Genomic DNA, 24,832 nt, shown 5'->3' on the forward strand with positions numbered 1-24,832 from the left:
ACAAATTCATTGTACATTCTCACACATAACACAATCCATCCTGTATAAAAGGAAACTTCCTTCGAAAATAACGCTTTTCAAAGAACCATTCGGAATATTTTCTCACAACCTCTTGGACGTGGGTTCATTTCAGCAGCTGTTAGAGCGCGTCAGAAAATAGGTGTTACCATGCATGGGCAGCTATGACGACGTAGGATGCCAATATGCTCACACACACACACACACACACACACACACACACACACACACACACACACACACACACATTAAGAGATCTAACACGATGTCATAAAAGAAATAGGACATCAGAAGATACTCCAAGAGCATAGGAATTTCATAAACCATACTAAAACGCATAATTTGGCTTAAAGAACACATTCATATGTCCAAATTCACAATGAAGTAGGCCCAAACATGATAGTAAGCTTCTCCGTGTGCTTTTCGGGATTCAAATTTTCTTGGAGTACTAATACCATATTGTCTCATGTTTGGTTCTTTATCAGGGCATAATGACATACATGATAGAAGATGAAAATGTGCGCTTGAGATTCAGCAAATAGTTGAAACTAGCAAATAGTGTGCAATGAAACACTTTGTTTCTTATAAATTGATTGCATCTGCAGAGAAGATTAATAAAAGCCACATTTATATTAAGCAAAGCAACAAAAATAATTTCATTGTTGAGTAAGGCAAATTGATGCTCGACTGCCAAAAATGTGGACACAAAATAAAATCTTAATTCACTTGGTAGCTCCAGGCCACAGAAACATGTGAACTGTAAATGAAGAGGAAACAAACATCACTAAATGCAAACACAGGTCACTATCCCCCTCTCCACAACAACCCATAGTGCTCTGTGAATGTGTGAATCTGGCACCTTGGGTGCACCAGAAAATTTTTTCTGGGTAGCACAACTGCTTCTTGCTACTGCTGCACCCACACTTCAAGTAGCTAGAAACAGGAGAAGGTACTGCTCATACGCAACTCAACTGCACATGATCGTGCTGGCGACTGCTCAAAACGAACTTAATGTAGACAGTTGTGATGTCATGCTCATCGGAAGCAGTTTGCTGTTATGAAGTATTCCATAGTCTTCGTCCTAAAATCTTTAACACATTTATTGACATTTTATTGCTGCAGTATTATTTTGCAGTAGCAGGATACAGTAAAATTCTTTGTTAGACTATCAGTTCTTCTTACCAGTAAAAATTACAAAAACTTAAGATTAAAACAATGAACAATTTCTGGAATTCCAAAAAATTCCCAGGTTCTTCCTGGTTTTCTCCCAGATAAAAAGATACCTAGATTTTTCCCAGATTGCCTGGTTGTACCTGAGTGTATACAAGCCGGATATACTTCTAGGTAATTTTTTGGTGGGATCAGCAGTATCAGGATTGAACGTGATGGCCCGGGAAATCTGTTGTTGTTGTCATCGTCATCTTCTTCTTCTTCTTCTTCTTCTTCTTCTTCAGTCCAGAGATTGGTTTGATGCACCTCTCCATGCTACTCCATCTTGTGCAAGCTTCTTAATTTCCCACTATCTACTGCAGCCTACATCCTTCTGAATCTGTTTAGTGTATTCATCTCTCGGTCTTTCTCTATGATTTTTACCCTCCACACTGCCCTCCAATACTAAATTGGTGATCCCTTGATATGTCCTACCAACCGATCACTTCTTCCTAGTCAAGTTGTGCCTCAAATTTCTCTTATCCCCAATTCTATTCAATACTTCCTCATTAGTTATGTGATCTACCCATCTCATCTTCAGCATTCTTCTGTAGCACCACATTTTGAAAGCTTCTATTCTCTTCTTGCCTAAACTATTTATCGACACGTTTCACTTCCATACATGGCTACACTCCATACAAATACTTTCAGAAACGACTTCCTGACACTGAAATCTATATGCGACGTTAATAAATTTCTCTTCCTCAGAAACGCTTTTCTTGCCATTGCCAGTCTACATTTTATATCTTCTCTACTTCGACCATCATCAGTTATTTTGCTCCCCAAATAGCAAAACTCATTTACTACTTTAAGCGTCTCATTTCCTAATCTAATTCCCTCAGCATCACCCGATTTAATTCGACTACATTCCATGATCCTCATTTTGGTTTTGTTGATGTTCATCTTATATCCTCCTTTCAACACACTGTCCATTCCGTTCAGCTGCTCTTCCAAGTCGTTTGCTGTCTCTGACAGAATTACAATGTCATCGGCGAACCTCAAAGTCTTTATTTCTTCCCCATGAATTTTAATTCCTACTCCAAATTTTTCTTTTGTTTCGTTTACTGCTTGTTCAATATACAGATTGAAACTGCTTGTTCAATATACAGATTGAATAACACCAGGGGTAGGCTACAACCCTGTCTCACTCCCTTCCCAACCACTGCTTTCCTTTCATGCCCCTCAACTCTTATAACTGCCATTTGATTTCTATACAAATTGTAAATAGCCTTTCACTCCCTCTATTTTACCCCTGCCACCTTCAGAATTTGAAAGAGGATATTCCAGTCAACATTGTCAAAATCTTTCTCTAAGTCTACAAATGCTAGAAACATAAGTTCGCCTTTCCTTACTCTGTCTTCTAAGATAAGCTGTAGGGTCAGTATTGCCTCACATGTTCCAAAATTTCTATGGAATCCAAACTGATCTTCCCCGAGGTCGGCTTCTACCAGTTTTTCCATTCATCCGTAAAGAATTCGTGTTAGTATTTTGCAGCCGTGGCTTATTAAACTGATAGTTTGATAATTTTCACATCTGTCAACACCTGCTTTCTTTGGGATTGGAATTATTATATTCTTCTTGAGGTCTGAGGGTATTTCACCTGTCTCATACATCTTCCTCACCAGATGGTAGAGTTTTGTCAGGGCGGGCTCCCCCAAGGCTATCAGTAGCTATAATGGAATGTTGTCTACTCCCGGGGCCTTGTTTCGACTTAGGTCTTTCAGTGCCCTGTCAAACTCTTCACGCAGTATCATACCTCCCATTTCATCTTCATCTGCATCCTCTTCCATTTCCATAATATTGTCCTCAAGAATATCGCCCTTGTATAGACCCTCTATATACTCCTTCCACCTTTCTGCTTTCCCTTTGCTTAGAACTGGGTCTCCTTTCATCAATTAAATTCAATATTTCTTCTGTTACCCAAGGATTTCTATTAGTCTTAGTCTTTTTACCTACTTGATCCTCTGCTGCCTTCACTATTTCACCTATCAAGGCTATCCATTCTGATTCTACTGTATTTCTTTCCCCCATTCTTGTCAATCGTTCCCTAGTGCTCTCCCTGAAACTCTCTACAACCTCTGGTTCTGTCAGTTTATCCACGTCCCATCTCCTTAAATTCCCACCTTTTTGCAGATTCTTCAGTTTTAATCTACAGTTCATAACCAATAGATTGTGGTCAAAGTCCACAACTGCCCCTGGAAATGTCTTACAATTTAAAACCTGGTTCCTCTATCTCTGTCTTACCATTATGCAATCTACCTGAAACCTTCCAGTATCTCCAGGGTTCTTCCATGTATACAACCTTCTTTTATGATTCTTGAACCACGTGTTAGCTATGATTAAGGTATCCTCTGTGAAAATTCTACCAGGTGGCTTCCTCTTTCATTCCTTACCCCCATTCCATATTCACCTACTATGTTTCCTTCGCTTCCTTTTCCTACTATCGAATTCCAGTCACCCATGACTATTAAATTTTCCATCTCCCTTCACTATCTGAATAATTTCTTTTATCTCATCATACATTTCATCAATCTCTTCGTCATCTGCAGAGCTAGTTGGCACATAAACATGTGCTACTGCGGTAGGCATGGGCTTCGTATCTATCTTGGCCACAATAATGCGTTCACTATGCAGTTTGTAGTAGCTTACCTGCATTCCTATTTTTGTATTCATTATTGAACCTACTCCTGCATTACCCCTATTTGATTTTGTATTTATAATCCTGTATTCACTTGACCAGAAGTCTTCTTCCTCCTGCCACCGAACTTCACTAGTTCCCAATATATCTAACTTGAACCTATCCATTTCCCTTTTTAAATTTTCTAATCTACCTGCCTGATAAAGGGATCTGACATTTCACGCTCCGATCCGTAGAACACCAGTTTTCTTTCTCCTGATAACAACGTCCTCCTGAGTAGTCCCAGCCCGGAGATCCGAATGGGGAACTATTTTACCTCCGGAATATTTTACCAAAGAGGATGCCCTCATCATTTAACCACACAGTAAAGCTGCATGCCCTCGGTATGGTGGTATATTGCTGTAAAGAATCTATATCTGAACAAAAATATTTGCCTTGAATGCCAAGCCTTTATGGGAGTGAACACCTGACATGGAAAGGATGGCAACTGTCAAAATGTAGGTTCTGTTGTTTATTAGTAGGTTTAATGTGAACAGGAAGTACGTAGCTGACCCACCAGTGAGAATGAGATCAACATCAAGAAAAGAGGGATAGGAGTCTGTATAGGACCATATGAGATTTAATTTGGAGAAAATATTTATTGGGGGGGGGGGGGGGGGGGGGGGGGGGAACTCCTTAACGGGCCATGAAGGCCCAATGGTACCGACTGGCCGCTGTGTCATCCTCAGCCCATAGGTGTCATTGGATGAGGATATTGAGGGGCATGTGGTCAGCACAACACTCTCTCGGCTGTATGTCAGTTTCAGAGACCGGAGCCGCTAGTTCTCAATCATGTAGCTCCTCAGTTTGCATCACAAGGGCTGAGTGCACCCTGCCTGCCAACAGCACTCGGGATACCAGATGCTCACCCATCCAAGTGCTAGCCCAGCCCAACAGCACTTAACTTCGGCGATCCGAAGGGAACCGGTGTTACCACTGTGGCAAAGCCATTGGCGAGAAGATTTAGTGATACCCAAAATTTTAACAGATCAGCCTCACCTTGAGGCCATATGTCATCAATATATCTAAAACAAATCAGCGGCTGAAGGCTAATGGATCCCAGTAAAGCACTTTCCAAGCGACACATGAAAATCTAGATGTAGGAAGGAGCCATCCTGGTCCCCATGGCCAGTTATGGCTCAGCAGTTGGTTGTTAAGTATAAAGTTGATTAAGATGAGCAGGAAGGATGTCATATGTTTGGGATCATGTGGGCACTGGTTGAGGTTATATTCAGCAGCAGACAGACCACAAACATGGGGATTTATGATATAGAGGGAGGTGGCCTCAATAGTGACAAGCAAGGTGTGTGGAGGGAGGGGGATGGCACAGGAAATGCTGGTATCTTTACCATACCTTCTAAGCTGTGTTACTGCAAATGCTAACGCTATTCTTGAATCTGAAAATTACAACAAGAATTCTCTATCAGACGCGATCCTTTTCTTCTTTGATGTACTATCAGCGAAATTTCAAGTGTTTTTGTATTGCAGCAACCTGTATGTCTAACTATGTAACTGCCCATCCTGCGAATCACCACCTTTAACACAGTCATCTGTTGTCATTTTAGCGTTGTGCTAAAAGAGCTAAGTCAACGTGTGTGCCTGATAGGTATGCACTCTATTTCATTTACATGTCGTTCAAATATGAAACAAATTACACACAAAATACAGTAGGTACAAAAAAATGTACGTATATATTAAATTGTTATGAACTGATAAATTCAGAAAAATGATCCTTGCATTATCTGATGGTGAATAGTATTATTACTATTATTATTATTACAACCATAACTATTTGGAATCAAAGAACAGTTCCAGTTGCACTTTTATTTTGTATCACAAAATAGGCAGCCTGTCTAAATACCTCCACTGCACTTGGCTCTTAACCTCTTGAAAATGGCCTTCGTGGCTGAAAACAAGTCGTGATGATAGAAAACAGAAGTGCACTTTGTGCAGCTTTTTGATTCCAAGTAATTACTACAGCTCCCGGACCCTGCCCCAACATGTTCTACATACTGGACAAGAAATTTATTATTATTTTTATTATTAATGTAAACTATATAAATAACACCTAAGAATCAATACGAAATGACAACCAGAAATAATGCATCATCTAATAATATGATAGTTCTTTAGCACAATAATAACAATCTGTGATTTTAAAACTAAATATTGCAGATAGAGAAATGCCATTGTAGAAATGTAGAAACAAGTTTGCTGGGGCCACTTTAAATTAGGTAGCACTGCAGATGGCTAAAATTGAACAGACAAAGTAACCAGAAAACATAAAACTAATAATTTGTTTTTCAGTCCTTCCATTCTATTTCCACTACGCATTTCATTTCAATAGTTATCTCAACATTATTTCACTGTCAAACTTGGAAAATCCAGGATGGAATATAAAAATATTATGAGAAGAATAGTTGCTACTCACCATATACTGTAGATGCTGAGTCGCAGATAGGCACAACAAAAAGACAGTCACGAAATAAGCATTTGGCCAACTTGGCCTTTGTCAAAAATAGACAAAACACACACACACACACACACACACACACACACACGACCACAGTCTCTGGCAGCTTAGTCTGGGCTCAGCTGCTGGAGACTGTGACCATGTTTGGGCAAGTTGCATTTGCATGCGTATGCATGTATGTGTGTGCTGTCTATTTTTGACAAAGGCCTTGTTGGCCGAAAGCTTATTTTGTGACAGTCTTCTTCTTGTACTTATCTGCGACTCAGCATCTCTGCTATATGATGTGTAGCAATTATCCTTTTCATAATATTGTTACATTATTTCATTGTGTTTTGAATAAGCGAATTTGTATTTTCATGAATTTTTACAGTTTTTCTGTAATTTGAAGCAGTGGACAAAAACAAAACCACCAGTGATGGCTTCTGTCATCAACTTGTTTCTTCATCTAGTTTATTTTATTGACTTAACGTGCAACAGGCAGATAATGTGAATGTATATTGAAGATACAGAAGTCTTTTTCATCACTGGACTATAGCAAATGTAGTTAGGACACTGTAAAAACAAACGTGATTAAACAAATTTCAGTTCTCCTCACCTGGTGTGGGCTCGCTATGCCACCTTGCAGCTGCTGGTGTGAAGAGACTGAAGAGCCTGACTGTGATGATGCAGGAGCTGTAGCAGTTTTCGGTGGTGATTTTCGGCGTGGAGTTGGAGGAGCTTCACCACCAGCTGCTCCTTGAAGCTCCCACATTTTGCGTTGTGTCTGCCATGACTCTTGTAATATATTGCGTACGTCACCACTTTCACTAATAAGTTCTTGTAAGCGCTGGATGGTTGTATAGTGTGTAACAGGACTCACCAGACCAAAGTCAAACAAGCTACACATGTGAAGCACAAAATTGCGATATAAATTCTTCTGCAACAGCTCCTTTCCCTTAGCTTGCAAAAACATTGTACAAGCCAACGGAATCTGGCAGTCACCAACATATCTGTAAAATAAAAAGCAAAAGGGAGTCATTTGATTGTGACCTCATCAGCAAATTTAGGTACGAGGTCAAATTCATCACAAAAGCTTTAGATTTAAAAATTATACATCAGTATTGTAAAATATCAATAATATATAAACTTAATGACGCACAGCAAGTGGTTGGTGACCTGACAGCTGTCTTCATGAGGTGTGAAAAAATTGGTAGAAAAGCTTACTGAACGATTAGATCTATACATCATAATGAAACTTAAAGAGTTTAGTGTCTAGCTGACATTGAGGTTCCTACAAATAAAGCACTAGCTCAATTGAACGTGGAAGGGAAAGGACAACAGCTGCTGTCTCATTGAATAACTTGTTCACACACTCTGCTACAGAGATATTAGAATGCCAAAGGAAAGGGGGAACGGGCAAATTGCATTCCAGTTTGAATCTTACAAATTCTACCAATTACTACCACTAAGTGATTGATTCCGACCACATTTGCTCCAACACATTCAGAATTGCATGCAGCTCCAAACTATGTATGTATATATATAAAAACAAAGATGAGGTGACTTACCGAACAAAAGCGCTGGCAGGTCGATAGACACACAAACAAACACAAACATACACACAAAATTCAAGCTTTCGCAACAAACTGTTGCCTCATCAGGAAAGAGGGAAGGAGAGGGGAAGACGAAAGGAAGTGGGTATTAAGGGAGAGGGTAAGGAGTCATTCCAATCCCGGGAGCGGAAAGACTTACCTTAGGGGGAAGAAAGGACAGGTATACACTCGCACACACGCACATATCCATCCACACATACAGACACAAGCAGACACAAGCAGACATATGTCTGCTTGTGTCTGTATGTGTGGATGGATATGTGCGTGTGTGCGAGTGTATACCTGTCCTTTCTTCCCCCTAAGGTAAGTCTTTCCGCTCCCGGGATTGGAATGACTCCTTACCCTCTCCCTTAATACCCACTTCCTTTCGTCTTCCCCTCTCCTTCCCTCTTTCCTGATGAGGCAACAGTTTGTTGCGAAAGCTTGAATTTTGTGTGTATGTTTGTGTTTGTTTGTGTGTCTATCGACCTGCCAGCGCTTTTGTTCGGTAAGTCACCTCATCTTTGTTTTTATATATAATTTTTCCCACGTGGAATGTTTCCTTCCATTATATGTATGTATATAAATACAGAGTGCAAATGCAAATATTTAATATCCAACTAGATAAAAATAACGACACTCAAAGGAGTCATCCCTGGTCAAGAAATGAATATGAGATGTAGTAAAATTGTTTTGTTTATGCGAAATTTTATAAAATTAAAACTGAAGGTTATCAGACAATGGAAAAACCTCACATCCGCTGAAAGAACCACAATCCACCACATAAAAATTGATCCCGATCTTGCAATCCTGCCTGCTGCCAAAGGCTCCACCACTTGTTTTGAACCACAAGGATTACCTGGCAGAAGGATTCCGCCTGCTGTCAGATTTATCCACCTACAAACCTCGCCACTGCGATCCCATTACAGAAATCCAGCAGGAACTCGTGTCTCATCAAATCCTTACGCCCATCCCAGAACCTTTCCCCGGAGTCCATCTCTCTCCTCACCCCTACCACTTCCCATACTCCTACCTTCTAAATGCTTCCTGAAGTCCATAAACCCAACCACACAGGATGCCCTATAGTGGCCAGTTACTGTGCCCCCACCGAGAGAATTTCTGCTCTCGTAGACCAACACCTTCAGCACATTACCGGCAGCCTATTCCACTATATAAAAGATACCAACCATTTCCTCCACCAACTCTCGACAGTTTGTCCCTTTACCATCATCACTACTGATGCCACCTCATTTTACACTAATATCCCTAGTGCCCATGGCCTTACTACTATTGAACACTACCTTTCCCAATGCCTGACTGATTCCAAACCAACAACCCCCTTCTTAATCACAATGACCACCTATATCCTCACACACAATTACTTCTCCTTTGAAGGCATTACTTACAAACAAATCTGGGGTACAGTTATGGATACTCGCATGGCACCATCCTACGCCAACCTATTCATGGGCTACCTACAGGAATCCTTACTAATCGCCCAGTCTCAAACACCTCATTTGGTTCAGATACACTGATGACATCTCTGTGATCTGGATCAAGGGCGAGGACACCCTATCCACATTCCTCCAGAATCTCAACACCTTCTCACCCATTCGTTTCACCTGGTCCTACTCAACCCAACAAGCCAGCTTCCTTGATGTTGACCGACACCGCGAAGATGGCTATATCTGTACCTCTGTCTATATCAAACCTACCAACCACCAGCAATACCTCCACTTTGGCAGCTGCCACCCATTATGTACAGCCCAGCTATCCATGGCCATTGCATCTGCAGTGACGAGCGGTCCCACACGAAATATACCGAGTGTCTCACTGAGGCCTTTACAGACCGTAATTACATTCCCAACCTTGTACAAAATCAGATCTCCCGTGCCTTAACTTCCCACTCGCCCACCACATCCCTAAGTCCCAACATCCAGTCACAGAAGAGCACCCCCCTCATGACTCTGTACCAACCTGGACTGGAGCAACTGAATTACATTCTCTGCATGGGTTTCGACTACCTCTTGTCGTACCCTGAAATAAGAAATGTCTTACCCACTATACTTCCCATCCCTCCCACAGTGGTATTCCGCTGCCCAACAAACCTACACAATATCCTTGTCCATCCCTACATAACCCCTGCTCCCAGCCCCTAGCCTCATGGCTCATATCCCTATAACAGACCTAGATGCAAAACCTGTCCCATACATCCTCTCATCGCCACCTACTTCAGTTTGGTCACAAACATTACCTATTTCATCAAAGGCATGGCTATCTGTGAAACCAGTCATGTGATCTAGAAGCTAAGCTGCAACCACTGTGCTGCATTCTACATGGGCATGACGACCAACAAACTGACTGCCCGCATGAATGGCCATTGACAAACTGTGTCCAAGAAACAACTGGACCACCCTGTTGCGGAGCATGCCACCCAACACAATGTTCTTCATTTCAATGACTGCTTCACAGCTTTTCTGAATTGTGCACGTGGGAACACTCACTGCAATATATCCTACATTGCTGTAAGGCTCCAACAACAGTCATCAGAGGCCACACGATAACATCAGCAGACAGCTTGGTCACAGTGCGTCCTATCTCATTCGTCAGTTTTTGACGGGATAGAGGAGGTTAGGTTAGGACAGAATCTATTTTATGTACGAAGTATGCTATATTTTAAACTCTAATGATGGGATGGATACCACGACACCTCTGTGCTTGGAGACGAATGATGCAATTTGGCTTTTGCTGTTATAAGATGCATGTAAATGAGCTGTATATGTCTCGAAATGAACACGGCGAGTACTGTAGACTCTGTTCTCAATTACTGGAACTACCAGACAAGTTTTACAAATATACGAGATGAAGGGAAAAACACCATGCTACAACAGTTAAAAAACATTCTAACTTTGCTACACCACTTTCTTCTCTCACTAGCAATTGGCATCAGAAGGGACCACAACCTTAGAAACTAATGGGTCATAACTGATGTTTTTCATATTTATTTGTGTGTATTATGAATATATGTAATTTCACTGATATACTGCACTAATGATTTTTCCAAAACATGTTCATAGTGTGGTTTATTATGCTACAGTGGCAGGATGTACAACTTTGGACTGTAAAGCTTTTGCCAATGAAGCTATGAACACATAATGGTTAATTTACATGGTGGAAGTACATACGACACATGAATAAAATTTGTTTGTAAGGAAGCAAGTATTATCTAATTAATGAATGAAAGAGTTATCGTTTCACAGCAACTCACTTTATTCTAAAAATGGAGCAAATTAATGCAGTACTGGCTGGATATTCAGATTCTAGTACACTTCACTGTTCTCTAAATGCTTATCCAGCAGATTTGAGAAAGGAAGTAACAACATTCTTGGTGGCAGTATCATTTCAGATTGAGTGTTGCTTTTAATAAAGAAACTCAATATTACAGTGTCTTTTAGTGCACTTGCACAACTTCAAAATTTGGTTTAGAAAAAATTAAAACTTTCCTAGAACAGGTATTTGAGCTGCAAGAGTGAAAATATTAGATTTTACATTCATATTTAGAGCATCATAAATAACATCTAACATGTCACACAAAAATTTTGAAACTGTACTTTTCAGAATGTGGTATAGGCCGAATTATTAGAAAAATTTAATCAGCAGATGTCAAATATCAAAGTGTCACTTCTGGTTTCACTTGAACCAGAACTACATCTTTAATGTGATAATTGAATTTTTTAATAGACCTCGCATCACACCTTTATAAGTAGGGGCTTACTCGAAATCTGTTTTGCTGAATTTATTTAATGCTGTGCAGGCGTAAGTCAAATAACCTTCCAAGACTGTCATTCAGTATCTGTGTGAAAGACAGACAAAGTTCAGTGTATGATACTCTGAACACCCAAAGCACTGAAAGTGGAAACATATATGTACACCATATTTGCAAACCACTTCATATAACAGAATCACCGCCTTACTGCCATAAAAACAACACCAGTAAGCAGTAATAAAGAAACTGTAGACAGCTGATGTCCACCTACCACAACCCAAAAAGATCTACATTAGCTTTAAGAAAAAAGATAAGCCATCCTTATCTCTTGAACAAATTATTTTTCGAGGTTATAGCCACACACCTAAAAAATCTTTCCTATCTCATAAAAAACATGGCGAGTATGATACTGTGCCCCCAGTTATCAGAATAACCAGACAAGTTTTACAAATATATGAGATGACTGGAGAAACGTTCTGTTACATACTCAAGATAATTTGTGGTGACCTTGAAACGCAAGTTATAAAACTATGTTTCACTGTATGTATTTAAAGTTGTGCTGACATACGTCAATTAACCTTCTGTGACTGTCATTTAGCACACCAGTGAAAGACAAGCATAAGGTGTAGCATAAGATACTCTGATAACCTACAGCATTTAAAAGTGGAAATATATACCTTACACCACATTTTCAAACAACTTCATATTAACAATATCAGTAATAATAATTTGTACACAACTAATGACAACCCAGCACACAAAAGATCCTGTGCAGTAGCTATAATCATATAAGATACACCACCCTCTTCACTTGAACAAACTAATTTTTGAGGTTATAGTCTATGCCTAAAATTTCTAGTAAAGATTTTGCCTATTTGACGTTTTGAATAAACCTATTTCAGTCCATAGATTCTACACTATATCCTGATTATTATAATTTCATCCTCAGGATGCCACAAACTCAATCTTTCTTGGTCTAAACTTATTAGTTTCTCATGCTCCATATTTCATGTGTGAGAATGTCTGTAGGTTTGACTGAAGAAAACAAACTGATCTGAGTATCACCGATTGTCATCTGAGGTCTGTGTGTTCAGGAGATAGGATCCCCCTTACTCCCACCCAATTGCCTCTCTAGGGCTGCCCCTAGTTTCTCAAAGTGAATTTGCCTGATTTCCAGACAAGTTTCAGCATTTTTCCCTGACAAATGTTGAGATCTCAAGGATGAGTAAAGACAAGTTGACAAAAAAATGTAGGGACTTCTGTATTTCTAAGCATGTGAGCAAAACTGTTCAGTACTAATATAGACATATTTTGTGATGAACTGTATTTAGATGGAGTAAACAAGTCAAATGGTATATGTGTTTCCTTAACTGCTGTTATTTTATTTCAATAAAACAACACACATTTGGTGACAAAAATATGCATTTCCTTGGAGTCACACGAAAGAATTAAAATACTTTCACTGATTTCATAAATAACCCCAGAGAAAAGTAGGCATCTTGAAAAAAGTGTATAAGGTGGGGAAGAGTTGTGAAAATCAACACTAGGTGACTGCCAATAAAATGTTGGTTCTCTGTATTTGTTATTGTCAATTATTACCCACTGTGTTAGGTCTATTATTTTAGTGGTATTGAGTATCCACCTACTTAGCTGAGCGGAAATGCGTTTGCCTACCATGCAGCGGACCCAGGTTCGATTCCCGGTTGGGTTGGAGATTTTCTGCACTCGTGGACTCATGTGTTATGTTGTCCTCATCATCATTTCATGATCACCGACATGCAAGTCGGCAATCATTTCATGATCACCAATGTGCAAGTCGGCCAATGTGGCGTCACCTGAACGAAGACTTAAAACCTGGCAGCTGAACTTCCCTGTACGGAGCCTCCTGGCCGTCAATGCCACACAATCATTTCATTTTGCAGGTATTGTGTGATTTTTCTTTCAAGAAATATATGAGTATATAGCTTACAATCTGCCAGTGACTGCCACAATTTTCTTCTTCTTACCGTCCATACTTCCTAATATACTGACTACTTTCAAAGTGCCAAAATGTACTAGAATAAATAAAATGTCAATAAAATGCCACACTGAACAATATACTTGTGGTGAGACAGTCAGAATTCCTGAAATCCATCACCTGTGGCCTCTGCCTGCTGAGCAGCACCATAATCCTGGGTCCATGATGAAAATACGCCGCATTATGCCACACACACACACACACACACACACACACACACACACACACACACAGCCTGCGGGCAGTTCGGTAAGACTAGATCCAACAGGCAGAGCTTGCACATTAGTGGGAAACGGGCTTCAGATTGGAAAGCCCGATCCGTTAGAGATACCTGCAGAAATGGCCTACGGTTTTGGCTCGTCATGGAAGTCCACTGGTGCGGCCAGCTAATCACGAGTCACAGACAGCATGTTGATGATATGAGACTGCGGTGATCAACCCATGCAACAGGTAACTTGCACAAATACTCTGAGAATCAATGCTAATGAGGATAGGTAGCAACTCTCTGTGAAGAAGATCGCTGATCCACAGATAGGCACGTAGAAAAGACAACCACACTCTCACAACTAAATTTTTGACCGTGGCCTTTGTCAGAAAACAAGAGAAAACACACTTTCACATAATTACTCTGACACAACTCACGCATACATGACCACCGTCTCCAGCCATTGCGTCTTAGTCTCTGAGAATCAGATCCAAACAAACCACTCCTCACGCCTTCCTGCCTCTCATTGGTAGTTGCTAGACTAGCGGCAAGAACTGGTTGCAGCACCGACTGCAAGCTGAGGGGAGCGCTTAGGAAGGAGAGAAGCAGTACGAATGAGGGAGTAGGGAGTGGCGCACGTACCCAGCTGCACCCAGCCAGTGATGATGCATGACATCTCAGCAAACAAACCACTTTATCTACTGACACAAAATAATGAGACTTTTCCAGCGTTTTCTTCAAACTTCCCTGATACTACCTTGATTTCCCTGACATGTTTGAAATTCCCTGATGTTCCCTGATTTCCAGAACATGTGGCAACCCTGCTCTCCCATCATGCGCTGTTGCTCATAGCCTGGCTTCAGCTGCTAGAGACTGGGGTCGTTTGTTTGTTCTTCGATGACCCTTCTAGAAAACAGGAGAGACCTGCACTTTTTTCCACTCACAAGAAACACTTTGCTCCTTCAGTGACCTACTGTTCACACATGCTAGAAGAGCAGCTAGTTCAGTTGGTTTTCTATACCACGGCCACTTATTTTGTTATCTGCCACTTCGATATCCGTGCGATGATTTACAGCAGGAATTAGAGTGTCATCTTCCTCAGTGAAACAGTTTACGAAAAAGATTTTCAGTATTTCTGCTTGTCTCTCTGACCCTATTTCGATGTCGTTATGGTCTCAGAGTGTCTGGACAGAGAGCTTTGACCAATTTGCCGATTCAACAGAAGACTGAAACTTCTTGAGATTTTTTGTCAAGATATCGTGATAACGTAGCACAGTGAATAACTCAGTTTCTTCTGTGATTATTTGAATTCCCACACTAATGAAGTGAAGTTCTGCAAAGTAGTCATGAGGTGTTTTTAAAGTATAAAGGAAGTTGACACAACTATTATACATCCCATCTGCTACACACAAAAAGACTACTGACAACGAAATTGAAGATGTAAGCTAAACATAGTCAGCAATTAGGGACAATATGGGGATAAATTAAATGAAAGAATAGAGTGATTACGTTTATCTGTGATACAGCCCTGCAAATATATTTTTGTTAAGATTGAAGTATAAAAATCAATAATCTTAAATTTATCCATTTTACAGTGACATTGGTCAGTTTCTGTGAGGAAAATGTGAATGATTTTATTCTTAAGTGGGAAAAAAATAGTAATGAATGAATTAACAACGGGTGAGCTGGAAGTTAATAACATCAACTCACCCATGCTTCATAACATGAAGGTTCCACATTTTCATGAGCTCCTTTTCACCCTCATTCACATCTGTGAATTCATCAATCATCATCATTGTTTTAGTTTGTAGCCACTTAGGATCATGTTCTCCTTCTGAATCCACGTCCATCTCCTTTGGATAAATTGGCAGGCACGTTGTTGTATGGTGATATAACCTGAAAATATCAACAATGTTAAGTTCTCATCTTTCACAACATAACAAGCCTTCCACAGCAACTAGAGGAGAAAGGACAGAAAATCATCTGAATTTATCACCAACTCATCACAGTGACTGATGAAATCAAACATTTCCCTACTCTGAAGACAGGTTAGAGATAGGTTTGATTTCATCACCAGTGTCACAGATTCTTCATGATATCACGATGACCAGTTACTGGCACATTCATATGATTTTCCCTCCTTTGTCCACTAACTGCTGTGGAAGGTATGTTAACCGAGAAGCCATCTTGTTCAAATTCCAGTGTCACCCTAACACATTAGTTTCACACAGTTTTGTCACAAGCAGCTTATGAGAAATTGAAATTCGCTGTTGTTAACAAGAAAGCAGAGTAAGTAATGATGATGTCTTTCTTCTTCATTTACTTCAATGAAATGGTAGTAGGAGAGAAAGAAGTGGATGGAAGAGTGCACAAAAATGATGGAAAATGACAATGAGGAAAGTAAGAAAAGAGGCACGATAGTATATGTCAGGATGACCAATGAAGGAGGACAGGAAATTGAGAATGTAAATGAATTCAAGGAGGTGTGGTAGGAATATTCTGTACAGTTACTAAATCCTAATGGAAACATAGTAAATGAAAATGAGGAGCCTGGTAATGTACAGGATGTTGAGACGGACCTAATCTGCACAGAAGTATACGAAACACTAAGACTCACCTATTGTGACCAGTTATGTATGGCCGCTGACCATCGAATTCATTCTCATCAAGCTCCAGGAATTCTGAGAGGCTAGGTTTTGGTCGTTTTGGACGGCACACAAGAATGTTAGACACAGCAGTTCGGCGAACTGGGCCATTACGTGAAAATGCAAACCCAGGAGGTTGTGATATGAGGTCATGTGGACTTCCTGTATATGAGCCGTCATAGCATTCATTTATGGCTACATCAATACGGGCACCTTGTGGAATTGGCTGTAAGCAATATCAAGATTTACACATCAGTCACTGATTTAAACAGGATCACTATTACATAAAATTTTGGACAACATTTACAATATACAGTCTACTCTCAGTACTACCACTAAAATCATTCTGTATTTTACACGCAAATGCGCACGCGCACTCTCATGCATGCGCGCATTGGTGTGTCATATTTTTAGTTCGGAATCGATTCCGTAATGCAAGTTCTCTACTCTATATTATTGTTTCGCTATTGCTCAGCACACATTTCCGATGTTAGTTATCTGTCAATGGGAAAAAGGTAGCCATAGTGAATTAGACAATGTTATCCATGACTTGCTCTGTACGGCACTCTCACAAGTTGTCTTATAGATTCACCTAGAAGACACAATGTGAAATAATGAACTCTATCCCTGTTCCAAAGAGAAAAAGACAGATGTGATAACTTTAGCCAAGCTGACTAATAAAATCACAGTCCACCATTATTATCATCATTCTTCTCTGATGTGGTAAGAGGTGCCAAATCTTTGTTTGTGAGAGGGGATAACTTTCCTGACCAGGAATTAGCAAATCACATTGGTCAGCTGATAAGGACACTAACTGGTGAAATAAAATTGTATTTTATACACAACTATCTATCTCTAGTACGGCAGAACATACACTATGTGATGAAAAGTATTCGGACACCTGGCTGAAAATGGCTTACAAGTTCGTGACGCCCTCCATCAGTAATGCTAGAATCCAATGTGGTGTTGGCCCACTCTTAGCCTTGATGACAGCTTCCACTCTCATAAGCATATGTTCAATCAGGTGCTGGAAGGTTTCTTGGGGAATGGCAGCCCATTCTTCACGGAGTGCTGCATTGAAGTGAGGTATCGATGTCGGTTGGTGAGGCCTGGCACGAAGTCGGCGTTCCAAACCATCACAAAGGTGTTTTATAGGATTCAGGTCAGGACTCTGTGCAGGTCAGTCCATTACAGGAATGTTATTGTCATGTAACCACTACGCCTCAGGCCACTCATTATGAGCAGGTGCTCGGTCATGTTGAAAGATCGAGTCGCCACCCCGGAACTGCTCTTGAACAGCTGGAAGCAAGAGGGTGCTTGAGACATCAATGTAGGGCTGTGCTATGACAGTGCCACACAAAACAACAACGGGTACAAGCCCCCAACACTGCTTCCGAATTTTATTGTTGGCACTGCACACCCTGGCAGATGACATTCACCGGGCATTCGCCACACCCACGCCCTGCCATTGGATCGCCACATTGTGTACCGCGATTCGTCACTCCACACGTTTTTCCACTCTACAATCATCCAATGTTTACGCTTCATACACCAAGCGAAGCATGTTTGGGCTTTTACCGGTGTGATGTGTGGCTTATGAGCAGCTGCTCGACCATGAAACCCAAGTTTTCTCACCATCTGCCTTACAGTCATAGTACTTGCAGTGGATCCCGATGCAGTTTGGAATTCCCACGCGATGGTCTGGATAGATATCTGCCTATTACACATTACGACCCTCTACAACTGTCGGTGGTCTCTGTTAGTTAACAGACAAGGTTGGCCTGTATGTTTTTGTGCTGCATGTATGCTTTCACGTTTCCACTTCACTATCACATCGGAAACAGTGGACCTAGGAATGTTTAGGAACGTGGACATCTCGCGTACAGACGTACGACAAGTGACACCCAATCACTTAACCACGTTCGATGTCGTGTGTTCTGTGGAGCACCCTATTCTGCTCTCTCACAATGTCTAATGGCTACTGGGGTCACTGATATGGAGAACCTGTCAGCAGGTGGCAGCACAATGCACCACATATGAAAAACATGTTTTTGGGGGTGTTCGGATACTTTTGATCACATAGTGTATGTGGGTTATGCCATTTATTTTGTATGGGATGCTGAACACAGGTAAAAGCATTGTTTGTGTGTGCCAGATAAAGTAGCGGACTCATGTAGTTATTTTGTTTTTATTACTTTTGTTAAATACACCATAAAGAGGAACAATTCATTATGGGATTGAGGTTTTAAGGCCCCTGTGATACCTGCTAAATATAAGATAAAATAAAGGTGTTACCTAATTTAAAAATTAATTACAATATAATAAAGTTCTCTCATTTATAAATCTGTCAAGTGTTTAAATATAGACAGGCTATCAGATGAGAACCCTTTAGCCATTGTCAAGTGATGACTGTCGAGTTGTTGCTGCTCCCATCCTGACATAGCTGTGTTACCACATATGGTGCCACAGGTGCCCACTCCACTATCCTAAAAGGTGATGTGTTTGTTTCATGTCCATCGCGCACCCTTCGACTAACCAATGGCCAGGACCTGAGCAGTGCTTAACTGCAAATTGCCGCCATTATTATGGGTGTTACCAGATGATTTTCATCTGTATCTTTTCTTTTATTACATTATCCTGGAAAACATTTCTCCATTTAATGATAGATGTCTCGTTGAATGTAATTCAATGCTTTTTATCCAGAGAATGTTCTGCTACTGCTGATCTCTCAGGACATTGTAGGTGTGAACATCTTTTGTATTCTATACGGCACTGTTTAATAGTGTACACAAGCTATCCAACATAAAGCCATCCACACTGACATAGTATTTATTTTATCCCATGAGTTACAAGGTCTGAATCATCTTTCACAGGACTCTTAAGTTGTCAAGTTTTGCTGTAGATTGGTAGACTGAATCTATTTCCACACTTCCTGAGGAGCTGACTAATTCTTCCTGTCAGTTACAGATTGTCAAAAACTTTATCTTCTTCACTTCTCCCTCGGGGGCCTTCTGTTTGTGTGTCTTTAGTAAAACAACTTGGAAAAGTTGTCATTTTTTGTTGCTGTTTTCCTAAGTGCCCGGCTGATATCAAGGAATAGCAATGCATTACTTATTTCTATCCCCATCCGAAACTTATGTAGTAATGGATGTCGCTGATGTGCTCTAAGACCTCTCCCAGCTTTTCAAGTCCATGTGGCCAGACAATGAACGTGTTTATGTAATGACAAGAGCCACTAGGCTTTGCAGGAGCCATGTCCAAAGCCATATTCACAAAGTTCTGTGAAAAACAGGTTGGTTAAAACTAGAGCTAATGGGCTTCCCATCATGATGCTATCATACACAAAATGATGTCACGATGGTGATTATGTGAGTACACAACAGACACTGATGCTTTGAAATGTCAAATACGAGTGGATGATTATCAAAATGATGTTACTTCAGTTTCTTACTGCGTAAAAGTAGAATTTCTGTGAGGTATGAGGAAAATCGAGATCTCATTTACATTACATACACTTGTACATCATTAATTGGTTTTCCTGACGTGTGAGAAGAGAAACAGAGCTATCCAGAAGTGAGGCTATCTCATTCACAGCTGCTAACTGTTGCCGAATTTTATTAGGAGACAAAAATAGTTAACTAGATTTACTGCCAAACAATATAATCACAGCAATATTGGTGTCACTAACTATGCCTCTGTAGGGGCAAAGACAAATGCTACAGAGCCAAGTGGGACATTGTATTAAGGGAAGATGCCACCTAAAATGACCAATTAACTTCAGACTCAGTAGGTATTAGAACAGCATTTTTTTTTTTTTTTTTTTTTTTTAGTGAGGAAGTACACCAAAAGGTTTAGGAGTAATGGCAAATTTTTCATCAACAAATCTGAGCACTGTCTTTGCATAGGCAGACTGTTTTAAGGCATTTTATGAATAGTTTTCATGTGAGATTTCATCATAAACACTGGACTCTTATTAGTATATCCCTCATTACCCTGTCTTCCAGCACAGTACATCCATTTTTGGAAGTCCCAGTCCCAACTGAAGTAAATGCATGTTAAAATGACTTGATTATATGTTCTCCCTATCTGCTTAGCATGTTCAAATGTGGCAGTAATGGTACTGTTTGGCCGCTGCAACTTTTGCCACTGACAGTTCTGGGAATTGTGGTAGCAGAATATATGTGTGTCCTTAGGGGTGAGGAAACTTGTGGGAGATAGCGTTGTTCAAGTCTGCAACTTTTTGTCATAAAATAGTTTGCTGTCATAAAAATGATTTGTGGAACTAGCTCCGATGATTTCTGACCTCTTCTGACAAGTATCAATTGGAGGTAGGAGCAAAATTGTAGCATCCACACAATAAGCCAAATATTTATTGGTGTGTAACTCAGTCGCTGTTGTTCTTCGTTCATTTTTAGCATCTGACACACACTCAGTCTGTGATTTTTTTTTGTGTCTAATGGTGAACCAATACATCACAGACAAAAAGACAGTGAGACAGTTAACAAACAAACTAAAGTACAAAATTATTCAGGAAATGGACAATAATTCACACAGGAAGCATGTTGATAGCGCAGGCATACATCAAGCCTCCGTCAACATTGAATACAATAGTGAGCAAACAAAAAATATGTGAAGCAGTACGTTACGAAGGAGGAAATGGCAAACAAAAATGAGTGCACAACAGTCAGTTCCCAGAACTGGAACACATTCTATTAAAGGGGATAAAACAAGCTTCTGCTTTGAATATTTCAAAGCATCCAACGGTTCGATTGAAAGGTTCAAGAATCAACAATTATAATTTCATGTATAAATGTGAATGAGAAATTTGGGCAGAAGCGTAAACATTGACACAATTCAGTCATGGAAAAATACTCTTCCATCTATCATACATGGATGAGCAGTGTAACTGCGTAACAAAGATCAGATCTAGAATAGAACTGGCCAGGATGCAATTTGTTAGCATGAAAAAACTTGTCATAAGATTGGATAATAGTTGGCAACAGAGAATGTGAATGATTCATTGCTATGTGTTCTCCATTTATCTCTATGGGTGTGAAAGCTGGACCATTAACTAATATCTAGAGAAAAGAACTGATGTTTTTGAAATGTATCCGTATCTCCGACTCTTACACATACTCTGGGTGCTGAAAATTTCAAATGAAGAAGTCCTTCACCAGATTAAAAAAAATAATAATAAAAAATAAAATAAAAAATAAAAAAAGAACAAAAATAAAAAAATTAAAAAAAGGTTCACAATAAAACAAAGGAAAACTTGATATCTAGGACACATAAAATGAAGCAAAAGTTACCAATTACAACTCATTGTTGAAGAGAGAATACAAGGTAAAAGATCTGTTGGAATATGAAAGAACTCATGACTGAAGTACATTCGGAGATGGTACAATTGCACAAACGTAGAATCCCGATGATGTTTTTAATGCACATGAAATGGACTACTTTTTTACTTGCTGCCTGACAGAGCTCTTGGGGATGGCTGACTGTATGGCAGTCACATAATGGTATATTTTTTATAAAAAAAGCTCGAGTTCACAGGAGAGAATTTGCCACTGTGGAAAATTTCGTAAAGAGAGGTTAACTGCCTGATAATGTTGTAATGTAAGTGGAACAGTAAAGTTGGTGCCACTAATAATTGAAAAGGTGGGGAAACAATGGAAAATCGAAAATCCAGGAAGGAATATTCACAACATTATAACAAGGATATTGTTACTCACCATATAGCAGAGATGTTGAGTGACAGACAGGCACAACAAAAAGACTACTAAATGAAGCATGTAAGCTTCTGGCCAGAAGGCCTTCATCCAAAGCATACAAAGTACATGCACGCACGCATGCACAGGTTTTTATAATACTGCAAAGGTGGACAGATGCTTTTAAATGTGCACACATTTCCATGTAAATATGTGTCTAATGTGAAAGCACGAGTAACAACAACTGTGCCTGGAATGCAAGATCAGGTGGTACAAATAGGAAAATTATCCTGTTAATTGATCAGTATGCAGAACTTCCCCCGATTGTACAAGCCACCTTCAGCCACTTAACCAAGGCACTATAAAATACCTAAAATAAAAATATAGGAAGATTCTTGCACAGAAGGGGCAGGCCTGTCTTCACACTACAACGAGAAAGGTAACCATCCTAGACACTTCGCATTTCTTAAGAAGAGCTGAGCCATTCCCAGTGAAAATATTGAAAAAAATTAAACGCAAATATTAAAAAGATTTAATATGGACGAGAACTTTTATCTTGATCCGAAATATTATATGATACTGCCTGCACAGGTGGTATAAATTTTCCTCATTTGTATGATTATTATTATAAGGTCATTTGTGATATTAATTCAATAATATAACAGTTTAAAGTTATTGTTCACCTTTATTTGTAGAAGGTGAGCCCTGTGTCATGTCCGTTTCCTTTTAAAATCAGTATGCTGAGTAATTTTCAGCTCAACAGTTGCAGCTGCCACTGCAGCAACATACGCCATTACGTGGCATTTTTAATTCAGGAAATTAGCAGAAGCGAAGGTTCGCCCGCTTGAAACATAAGAAATATTTTCTCCATAGCCGCCTGATGCAGTGGAAGGAAACATAGTTTTAAGATTTTTATTTTCAGTTACTCGCCGAGATCCAGAGCCGTCACTCTGACTTCAATTATTTGTTAACGGCGGAAAGAACAATTCTCTCACGTGTGTGGGCAGTTGCAAATTATAACAAAGAACTCATACTTGTTAAAAAATTAGACGAGGCAAATACAAAAATATTATTTCAGTTTTCAATTTAAATGCAATGTGTTTCTAGACTGGCTCATATTAAAGTAACTTTAACATGAACAACAAGTTTGTTCATATTAATCTTTATTAATTAGCCAGTTATTACAAGCATGAACTCAAAAGTATAAATAAAATCTCAAAAATAATTTCAATTCAAATCCAAATCACAATCATTAAAAAGTCTCGCGCCCACACATTTTCTTTTACTGCGAGAGTGTCTGGGATTCTATGTAAGTGAACACTGGCTTTCAGTGAAAGCGGGTACATACAGTAGACAACATTCCGGAAAATGAAGAAATTGCATTTGAACCATGGCAGCAAATTAATGGGGCCAGCTGAAAACAAAGACTACCTTAGCTTCGATCCATATGTTGAATGCGACGAAAGTGTTGCAATCTGACAGTCCATGACAATTGATGAAATCTTGCAGGAATAGATAGCAGAGAAACAGGAAGTGAAGACTAGGATGAATCAAAACCTTGCCCAGTTTCTAAATATCAGAAGCTATTGAAACAATTGATACAGTTAAGTGTTACAAGTTAAAATTTGAGGTTTGACATATTAACTAAAATGGACAACACAATAAAAAAATTAGGATAAAAGAAACTGCCAACTATTGTTATGTGATTCTAGAGTTTCTCCCGGCGTATTTGATAATCAAAATATCCACGGGTATGCTGCCGGTCTATAGTGTCCAACGGGCACAATATTTCGGCGATCATACATCATCAGGTGAACTGACGGACTGAGCTCCTGTGAACGTGCCGGCACGGAGATCCGTACGCTATGGCTGCTCACGGGGAACTGGGTTCGTCCGCGATGGCGGCCGATTTAAATACCCTCTAAAACTCTAGTACTCAGGGCGCACACTATCTCTGACGCAGAGAGTCTACCCCAGGAATTGGAACATCAGAGAACTGTATTTCAAAAAAATGGGTACTCAGAGTGGCAGATTCAAGGTGCTCTCCGCCCAACCACTGCAGCACAACCTGTTGAGATGGATGAAGTCACGAGGGAGGAGGTAGGCACTGCATTTATTCCATACACAGGCGCACTCTCGGGGAAAATCGCCCGCATTCTGAAGAAACACCGGGTCGGAACTGTGTTTTGTCCTCCAAATAAAACTCGTGCACTGGTGGGGAGCGCCAAAGATGACCTCGGTTTGAGGAAGGCCGGCGTGTACCAGATTCCGTGTCAATGTGGCAAGTCGTATATTGGTCAGACGATGCGTACCATCGAGGATCGATGCCGTGAACACCAGAGGCACACTCGACTGATGTATCCGAGCAAGTCGGCGGTCGCTGAACATTGTTTGTCGGAAAATCACGCCATGGAGTATGACCGCACGAGGATTCTGGTACAGACGTCGAGATACTGGGACAGCGTTGTTAGAGAGGCCATCGAAATTCGCACCAATGACGACCTCATAAACCGTGACTGTGGCTATAATCTTAGCAAGGCTTG

The 24,832-nt window shown here is 40.1% G+C and overlaps 1 protein-coding gene and 1 pseudogene across 1 annotated transcript in view; both read right to left on the bottom strand.

Annotated features, from left to right (window-relative positions):
* Positions 1-24,832, bottom strand: part of LOC124605603 (polycomb protein suz12-B) — a 305,926-nt gene that overhangs the window by 9,563 nt on the left and 271,531 nt on the right. Inside the window, exons 9-11 of the mRNA XM_047137397.1 lie at positions 16,554-16,807; positions 15,647-15,832; positions 6,973-7,366 (exon numbers count right to left, since the gene is read on the bottom strand). Coding sequence (XP_046993353.1) covers positions 6,973-7,366; positions 15,647-15,832; positions 16,554-16,807 — 834 coding nt within the window. The remainder of the gene's footprint in view (positions 1-6,972; positions 7,367-15,646; positions 15,833-16,553; positions 16,808-24,832) is intronic.
* On the bottom strand, positions 4,742-4,859 carry LOC124608044 (annotated as a pseudogene).

Source organism: Schistocerca americana, chromosome 3 (genome assembly GCF_021461395.2).
Source record: "Schistocerca americana isolate TAMUIC-IGC-003095 chromosome 3, iqSchAmer2.1, whole genome shotgun sequence".
NCBI lineage: Eukaryota > Metazoa > Arthropoda > Insecta > Orthoptera > Acrididae > Schistocerca > Schistocerca americana.